The following is a 10,156-nucleotide window of genomic DNA, read 5'->3' as shown; positions in this document are numbered from 1 at the left end:
CAGTGGAGAGTGAACAGGAGGATGCAGTGATGTAAGAGCATCTATGATGGAGAGTGAACAGGAGGACGCAGTGATGTAAGAGCATCTATGATGAAGAGTGAACAGGAAGATGTCTTTCACCATCACAGTTAAAATGGAATTTCTGTAAAACTGTTGTACTTTTTGTGCTTAAGTCACTTTTTGTTAGGGACTGTCCTTAATTTTTATTTTGAATTAAGTTAATTTGCTTTTCTTTTTGAAAGAACACATTTTGATCCTCTAGCTAAGAAGTAAGAAACATAAGGAGGGTAATTATAATCAGATTTAAGTAATTCATTTATCATATCCTTGCCAATAAAAAAAAGCATGTTCGCTTGGATTTTTTTAGGTAAACTCCACAGTATGTCTTTTAATTTACTAATATTATTTTTAAAAACAGACAGCATTGGCAACTTACTGCTTGATGGTTATTGATCTCCAACAACAGATCTGCCAACCATTTAGAAACAAATAGTATGAGCCTTTCAGATGACTGCTGGACTCCCCAGGTCAGATCAGATGCAGTGTCTCTGCAGAAACATTTGCCAGGGGCACTGTGTGTTCAGATGAGGATGTTTTATTTTTTCACAGTCAGGTCCATTCATTTACCAGCCCTCTAAATTTTTCATTCGAAACTGCAACATCTCCCATTTATGAACCATGAGGTTCTTATTAATTAAACAGAGTAGTCAGCTGGATTGATTTATTCTCCATCCTCAGCTGAATAACCAAGCACACAAACCAGGGAGGAAATATTTCTAATACTCGAATGTTCTCCAAGCCAGTAAATCTAGGATTATCTCATCATACTGATTATGTCAAAGAGTGTTAGCCACAGTGCTCAGTTAGACATAAAATTGAATGGTGGACTCCAGACTGGCTCCACTCCAGCATAGCAGGCAGAATTCCAAGGTGTTTTTGTACTTATCAAAAAGCCCTAATTATCAATAAAACATTTCTTAAATGTCTACTCGTTGCCTGAGTTGGCTTCCGGAGTTCTGTGACATTGGTTCTAGGTGTTTTGTGTTGTTGTTGTTGTTGTTGTTGTTGTGTTGTTATTGCTGCTGCTGCTGCTGCTGCTGCTGCTGTTATTTTCAGAGATCCAGTTGTAGATGGTTAAGCACCAAAAAGCATTTCTTTGTTGCCTGGGTTTTATTTTTATAGTAAATAGTTACTGGGATTTCATGTTTAATATTTAGAGGCATGTTCAGATAGGGTTTTAATTATTTATGTATGTGTGTATGTTTCTTTACTAAGAAAATCAAGCTACCATCTTGGGCTTTTTTCTGTATAGAAAAGTATACTGTAAATATAAGATTAGTCAAACATGGTATGACCTTGGAGTGAGGTCACGTTTTGTCAAGAAAATGTCTTGATGAAGGTTCTTAACGGTGACAGATTTCAGGTAGCACTTTCTAATATAGGTGGTAGAGTCCATGACTATATTTTTCATAGATATCCTGCTTTGGATTACTCTGAGTTACCAATTCACCAATGTCTATGTGGTTACACAGTTAATATTTCAACAATGAGAATATCATTTGCAAAACTTGGTTTTCATGCTTCCTATTCTCCCTATCCAGGTAACATGGCAAGGGAAGCAGTTTTTAAAATAATTTAAATTATCCTCTCTTACATTGTAACTATGCTGGTAAACATAGGATTTCTGCAGACTGAGACTGTCAAATCCACTGAAGAGTGGCATCCAGTCCATCCCTTTTCATGCACTCTGCAGAATCGTGGCTGTCCATTTTCACCTTGCAGTGCTGTTCCAGCCCTCTTGGCTACACTCCTTAACTTGCCTTTAAAAGCACTTTCAGTTTAGGCCACAAAAAAAGTCCTTGAAATGAAAAAGGCCTATTTAAAGTTGATGCCTTAGTAAGTTTAGTCATCATAAGAAATCCCTTTTTAACCATTTTTTTAAAAGAGTAGTAATATGGATTGCTGCTGAGAGAATAATGATACCTTTTTAATATTTTATTCTTTGCTTGATAATAACATACATGATAAAGTCCACTGCTCAGTTCCTCCCTTCCCACCCCTCCCTTACCCACCGCCAGGACTCTTCTGTCCCGATGTCATGTGCTCCTCTTTTAAGCCCTCTGTGGCTACTCACAACTATCTGTATGTGTATGTATGGCAGTCCACAGGAGCATGGGTACGAGCTCAGGGGACAAATCCCTGAAGAAACCTGACTTGGCCCTCCACTACCGCCATCAGTTGCCACTGAGTGCCTTAGCTAGGTAAGGACTGTGTGCCCCTTTCCCCCACAGGCAGGGATTTCGTCTGGCTTGCTCTTGTGCAGGTCCTATGCATACCGTCACAGCTGCTGTGAGTTCCTGTGTGCAACAGCCCTGACATGTCCAGCAAAGATTTTTCCACTACAGATATCTGCTACCTCTGATTCTTTCTGGCCACTCTTTCTCAATGATCCCTGAGCTTTGTGGGGTCAGGGTGACATCCCGTTTAGAGCTGAGCATGCCACAGTTGTGTATTATCTGTGTGTTAGGTTGTGGATTTCTGTGTTGGTCACCTGGTGAGGGTTGAGAGATGTTTTATGGATAGGAAGATAAGAATTGAGGAGGCAGTTTATTGCTATGTCCATTTAGCAGAGTAAGAGTATATGGTTCTTCTCTATGGCCTATGACCCAGACAGCCATGGGTCATGGGGTTTTAGCCCTATTGACAGTACCAGGCATGAGTTCCATCTTATAGAATAAGCTTTAAACCCATCCAGAAAGTAGTTGGTTACTCCTATAACATCAGTGTCACCAGAGGGCATATCTTGCCAGACCAGTCATTGTGGTTCACTGGGTTCATGGCTGGCTAAGACTGTTGATGACCTTTCTCCCTTGCAGCATCCACAGAACCTCTAAGCACTGTGGAAGCAATAGGGATGATGCTTCCAGCTTGGTACCAGCTGGATTTCCCATGCCCTATGACTTAAGTATGTATTATCTTCAGCAATAGATTCTCACTGTCAGGTTCTGGAGGCGGGGGAAAGCTGTAGCAAAAGCCAGTAATGTCTGGGGCTTGGGGAGCTTTGGAACCTCACTTGCCAACAACTCGAGTGGGTAACCCATACCTGATACCTGGGTTTTTTCTTTGATAGCCTATTGTATATGGGATTGTCATTGTCCCTCAGTTATAAGGTAACACAATTTAAACACCTTTTATATATGAATATATTCTAGGAAGCTTCTACAGTAGTAGGTTTCCAGATAGGCTTTTCACTGATACTTAGTGCTAGTTACCCCTCACAGACTCCCTCTCTACCACCACACTCAAACTTGGCAAACTATGACGATGTCTGGGCCTTGTCACCTCCACCTTGACTCTTGAACAACTTGAAGCCCTTTACCCCATTATGAAACTATGAATAATCTACTTGTATTGAAAGAAACATTTATAAATGTTCCTCTAACCCTACCCTGCCAGTCCAAGGGGCTGAGCAAATGATAGTGGACTTATAAGAACCATCCAGCTGGAAGCTGAGAGAGGAGATGAAATCTACAGGTACACATCTACCAGTTGTGATTCGTGGCATCCTGCCATTCCCCAAATGCATTCATTCCCTTACCCTATGTGCCCTTCCTCATCTCTTCTTCTGTCCCCTCTTCCCACAATGCTCTTCAGGACACTTGTCACTTGTTCTAAGACCACATCAAGCACCACACATGTACAGATAAGAAACAATTTATAATATATTTAATAAATAACATTTATAATATAGTTAAATCAAAGATAAGACTGTGGGTTCAGATGGAAGAAATCTTACAGAAAAATTGCTTCTTTGGAGTTGGTGTGCAATAACGCCCTAGGGAAGAGAAATGTCTCCCAGAATCATACTACAGAATGTTTTTGATCCAGAATTGGGTAGAACCGAGTGATTCTCAAGTAAATGACAGTGTATGCTTTGTCATTTATCGTGGTCTTTGGGCTGGAGTGGAGAATGAATTAGGAAAGGGATAGAACTGAAACAAAAAGAAGTAATTTCAGTGTACCAGATAATTACATTAGAAAGAGATATTGCACACAGCTACACAGCCATAGACATGCTCACAGACAACATCCATCAGGTGAGGAAACAGGAGTTTGAGGTGATACATTCATCTTCATTCATGGCTATAAAAGACCCGTAAAACATCTCCAAGCCTTCTTAACATTGCTGGGTCTGCTTCTAATTGCTTCCTATCCCAAGGGCCAACAACTGGGTAGAAGCAGGTAGTCCCCTGGATCAGTACTTGTTCAGCTGAGTAGGAGGAGAGCTGTTCACATGCTAATCTGCACCTCTTGTTCTTCTCAAGCCACGTGACACAGACCACATCCTGGATCCACCCCATGATGAGTGTCCTGAACCTGTCCTGCACAGAGGAGAATGAAGAAGACTGTCCCAGGGAGCTAACGGACCCAAAAAGCTGATGGGTTTCCATGGGAAATGGAGCACCAGAGTCTTCCAGCTTTTGAAACCGTGTGCACAACCGGACACAGGCAGGACACCTGACCCTGAGACACAGGAGTCCAGCACACACTACCAGGCAGGGTGTTAAGTTGAAAGTGTGGTATTTTTGTGTCCATGTTAAAGATCAGTTGCCACTACAATAGTTCTTTGAAAAATAATCTAGTTGCATTTATTGAGGTCACCTGCAGTCAGATTCTGTATGCATATGCCTTCTCATTTATAATTAGATCTTTATAACTTGGTATGTAGTTCATTGTTTGGTCTGAGATACAGTGATTTGTATACCAGCACTTTATATTGAACAGTCATGTGAACATAGCAAACGCCTTCTTTTGATAACTCCCTCTCTCTGCTCACAGCTTAGGAAGGTGTTCTGAGAAAGCTAAGGGGCAGTGCCGCTTACATTACATTACATTATATTAGTTGCTGGTTACAACTTTTGGGTTTTTTTTTTAACCAGTATCTCATAGGACACCACCTAACTTATATCATTAGGAGACTTCTGTCATTTATAAAATGCTTTCAAACCTCGTCTTAAACCAAACAGCATGGCTGTCGGGCTGATCTACAGGGCATTTCTCCTCATGGCTTCAGCTGAAGAAACAGTGGTTCAGAGAGACAGAGCTTCCTGTCCCAGGGATGAGACTCACACCTAATCTTCCAGTTCCATGTCCAGGATCCTTTGCCCTGCTCCCTACTGTCCCCACAGAGGGAGACAGCAGCCCAGCAGAGTATCTACATTCTGTTGATGCAGCTGGGTCCACAGCTGTGCATTCCACAGCAATCCAGAGGACACCTCAGAGTCAAACATTGTCTTTTCATAACCCCACTCTCTTCCTTCTGTGGCCCCAGGACCACCCCCCAGCACCACCCTTAGACACCAAGCAGGGCACTGCAATGTGACTTTTCAGGGGGGGTTGTCCCATGGCGTGTATTTTCTAGAATAGAGACACTGGCTGATGGCAGTGGTTTACCATGTTTGAGTGCCATTACCAGTAGGAGCGTCTGAGGAGAGGTGACAGGAGAAAGGTGTCTGTTTAAGTGCTGCTGGAGTGCTTGTCAAAGGATGGAGACCAGGCGCCAAGGAAAGCAGCACAGCATCACTGAGGTAAGCATAGAGCTCCCAGGAAAACAGTGCAAGATTCTTCACTTAAAGCCACTTTATAAATAAGTCACTGAGTTCCTGCAGTGAAGTAGTACCTATGTCAGCATCAGACACTAGCTCCTACAGTTTCCACTGACTTTATCTGATATGCAGAATGTATATGGAGAATACACATGGGCATCGTGCTCATCTGTACCTCTCTGAATACAGTTAAGATTTAGGATTTAAGTTGAATACACTTAGGATTCATGTTTCTTGTCATGAGGAAGAACATAAAGTCAAACACAGACTGACAAGGAGACTTTACCCCAAGAAAGACAGAATGGCTGGAGCAAATGTATGCCTCTCCTCACAGCTCTCTAGATCTTAGGATGCTTCAAGGTGGGGGGGGGTTGAGAGTGGTAGGGGGAGGCAGTTTTGAGAGCAGCTACAGAGGGAGCTGTTTCTTCAAGTCTCAGAGAGGTAAACAGGCACTCACGCACTTTTATAAGAGAGTGTCTATGCTGTGAACCAGCACACTCCTTTTAGGAAATCGTCCCCCATTCCCCCCTTGGAGAGCGTCCTCCCTTGTTTGTAAGGGAAGCTGAGATGGGATCCTGGACCATGCAGTCTCTAGTCTGTATGTGTTCATGTATGTGTGACACTCACAACCTCTGCTGCTTGTACCAAGTCTCTCCCTGTTTCTATCAAATACATAATCAAAAAGACATATAAAACACATAGCGTTATTTCTTGAGCACTCTATACCATACATTGCAGTGTACAGTGAACATCTTTTGGGAGGGTATTTTGGATAGCCTCTTCCACCCTGGCCTTGAATTCACAATCCTCCAGCCTTTCTCCCAAGTATTTCAACAAGTACCTTCTTGAAGCTACCCATGAAACAAGAACTAAAGTGATCCAATTTTGTGAAGAATCTGAGGTTTAGAGAGAAGTGGTTACTACCCAGGGATCCCACCATGACTATGTGTTGATGCTGGACCTGAGGCAAGCCTTAGACCCCAGGGCTTCTTTAAACCAAGGGGTAGAGCCACCTGGATTTAGTCAGCACTGCAAGACTCCAGCTTTCAGTCCTGAGGAACTTCCTAGTTCATCAGAAAGGAATTCCCTAGGAGAAAACAGCATTCCATCAGGTTCCTGTGCATCTGAACTTCTCATGTGAATGCAGCTAAGGAGGCTCTGAATTAGCTGAGTCAGGTGAACACTCTTTGAGAACTACACTTTAGTCTCCATGACCTCCACACCCACAGATAAAGGACAGATGCTCAGAGAATCTCAAGAAGAAGGCTCAGTATGAATGCTTTTCGGATGCAGACAGAACCCTGGATTACTTTGGAGGAAGTTGATATTCTTTAACTTACGTTATCCCTACCACTGTCGACATCCACGGGAAATGCCTCTTCACTGACCCACCCACTCAAATTCTGGATTATAGGAATGGGACATGTTTACATCCCTCCCAGAGCATGTTCCAGTGGCATTGGACATCAGTTGTGCCGAAAGTCTCACTTCCTAGAGTGACAAGAGGCCTGGCTGTCCTCACTCATGTGTTCCCTTGGAATGCTCCCAGTGCGACCAGCACTCTGGTCATCAGGGCAAAGTAGGGCAACAGCTAACCATTTTTTGGGCTGTTTTAAAAATAAAAATGATTTTGAACGTCAGAATTTGTTACTTTTTAACTTCTAAATTTTAAAAATAATTTATTTTCCTTTCAAAATCAGATCAAAGTTCTGTGGAAATAAATCGAGTTAGATAAATAGCCCATCTAACTTTCTGGAAGCTGCCATCACCATTATTTTAGTAAATATTTTCACTCAAGGGCAAGCATACCACCCTTAAGCAGCTCACCTTTGAGTTAGTACATTGTGGTCATCTTTTCACAGCAATATAGGCATTCTGTTACATTTTAAAAAGCTTAAGCTATCACTTCCCAGAATGCCCTTCATCCGTTGTTCAGCAACTTACTAAAGAAATCTTTGGCTACTTTAAGTTCTTTCCTGTAACAGTGTCATGGTGAGCATGCCTATAATTATTAAAACCTTTTCTTCAAGTATCCCTGCACTCAAATACTGATGCCTGTAGTGTGAATACTTTTGTAAGCCACCGTGTCAGAGTATAGTCAAAGTCTTGTCACTGACCAAAGCTGCTCCACCCCTGTCTAAAAACCTGGATGTTTTAATCATTGGGTTCTAGCATCTCTTTAGCATTGGAGACTGACTGGGTGTATGGGTGGAGACTGACTGAGTGTATGGGGTAGAGACTGACTGAGTGTATGGAGTGGAGGCTGACTGGGTGTATGGGGTGGAGACTGACTGGGTGTATGTGGTGGAGACTGACTGGGTATATAGGATGGAGACTGACTGGGTGTATGGGGTGGAGGCTGACTGGGTGTTTGAGATGGAGACTGACTGGGTGTATGGGGTGGAGGCTGACTGGGTGTATGGGGTGGAGGCTGACTGGGTGTTTGGGATGGAGACTGACTGGGTGTATGGGGCGGAGGCTGACTGGGTGTATGGGATAGAGTCTGGCAGTGATTAATTCAGTGTTCCACACATGGCAGTCCTCTCACTGCTTTCTACTTTACATGTAATGATGATAAGGAATTGCTTCAAAATTAGCAGAGAAAGCAAACTCGTGCATACAGTACAAGCACCGCCATTCTCCATCTGTGGAACAGTGGCATACGTCCTCCTGCCCACACAAGTCAACTCAGCACACATCACCTGAGCACCTACTACATGCCTGGCCATGCAAAGTGTTATAATTGTGGATAGTACAAATTTCCAAGTCAGAAAACTCAGTGTCTATATTTCTACACACACACACACACACACACACACACACACACACACACACACACAATGATTGGTTTTCTGAACAGGATAAGAAGTTAAGAATTTGTTTCCTAAGAACCCCTTAAATTTGAATAATTATGGAAAATATTGACCCCCCCCACCTTAGCTAGAAAAGGGGAAGAAGGAATGTGCTGGAAGAAGAGGCTCTCCAAAAACAAATGAAAGGCAGCTGTCAAAATAGAGTCAAATAGCACACTCATAAACTGCTTGCGCAATCAGAAAATATTATGCTTTTTCTAGGGAGAAATAGGACATTTCTCTACGGTAAGCAAAATGTAACTTTTTGAAGGGTCAACACACTTGACATTTTTATGTTACTTATACAGACAGAACTGAACAAACATTAATACAGCTTTCACAGTCTTGGGTATAATTTTCAAGATGATGAAAAAGCACAGAATATGCCTGTGGAATTTAAAGAATTAAACAGAATATGCCTGTGGAACATGACTTTAGAGATGTAATACTCGAGAAGTTTTAGCCATAGTTGTTCACATATAATATCATTGTATCAGTAAAATGATTTTATAAATACTAAATTCGGGCTAGATTTCCTTTTTTCAGGTACCCTTTCCCTCTACCTTGCCCTCTGTGCGTATTTGTGTCTGTGTGTCTGTGTCTATATGTCTGTCTGTGTGTGCATGAGCATGTAGGGGCCAGAGATGGATGTTGAGTCTTCTTCAATCACACTCCACCTTGTTTTATAACCTTAGTCTCCCACTGAACCTGGGGCTTGTACATTTGGCTGGCCAGCAAGCCCCAGTGATCCTCCTGCCTCCGCTTCTCTAGCCTTGGGATTGCAAACGTGTCGTGCCTTTCCACATGGATTCTGAGAGACTGGACTGAGGTCTTTCTGCTTCCTCTTCACTGAGGTAGTCATCTCCACAGCCCTTTCATCTGACTTTTCACCTTCAATGTCATGCTATCTCTATTAATTTTAAGTTTGATTTCTATTCTTTCAGGGAGGATTGTAAAATTGGGTTAGTAGCTGTGTCAAACCACTCCTGAGGAAAGAGATGTGGCTTTAGCAATTGAGGGTATATAATATAACTGCCCTAGTGGGGCCAGAATGGGCTCCCAGACACACATCAGGTGGCTCACAACCACATTTAACTCCAGCCCCAGAGTGATTGGGTACCCCTGGCCTCTGCGGGTATCTGTACTCACATGCACAAACGTACGTGTGTGTGTGTGTGTGTGTGTGTGTGTGTGTGTGTGATTAAAAATATAATAAATCCTTATGAATAAGACACCTCTGTTGTTCCTATTCCCCCTGCACCAAATTCCTCTCTGGCCCCTCGCCCTGCTTCATTCCATGCCATTCACCTGTTTGTCATGATGTTGTTTCATTGTCTTCTTTGAGAATGGAGGTATTAATGGCTCAAGCTCCATGAAGGCAGGAACTTAACTGTCTCATTCACCTTCAGACTGTAGCACAGTGCCTGTCACATAGTAGATGTTCAAATTGTGTTTGCTAAATAGTATGTGTAAGGTACCAGCCGTCGCTAAGGCATGGTTTCCAGGGTAGCTCTCATCCTTTTCTGTTCATTTATTCACTGAAGCGCCAAGTACCACACTCTTCATTAAGCATTAGGGATGTAATGCAAGACACATGTGACTGCAGCCGTCATGTCATTTGCATTTTATGCAAAGCAGGTATATCTGAAATTAACCAAAGCTTTTCCACGCATTCTCCCCTCATTTATCGCGTATTTA

General features: G+C 42.6%; 1 protein-coding gene across 1 annotated transcript in view; it reads left to right on the top strand.

The window, feature by feature from the left end:
* Positions 1–7,654, top strand: part of Stxbp4 (syntaxin binding protein 4) — a 149,781-nt gene extending 142,127 nt beyond the window's left edge. Inside the window, exon 18 of the mRNA XM_028772394.1 lies at positions 4,326–7,654. Coding sequence (XP_028628227.1) covers positions 4,326–4,440 — 115 coding nt within the window. The 3' untranslated portion in view covers positions 4,441–7,654. The remainder of the gene's footprint in view (positions 1–4,325) is intronic.
* The last annotated feature ends 2,502 nt before the right edge of the window (positions 7,655–10,156 follow it).

This window comes from Grammomys surdaster, unplaced genomic scaffold (assembly GCF_004785775.1).
Source record: "Grammomys surdaster isolate TR1022 unplaced genomic scaffold, NIH_TR_1.0 213, whole genome shotgun sequence".
Classification (NCBI taxonomy): domain Eukaryota; kingdom Metazoa; phylum Chordata; class Mammalia; order Rodentia; family Muridae; genus Grammomys; species Grammomys surdaster.
This window is presented reverse-complemented; position numbering and strand designations above follow the sequence as displayed.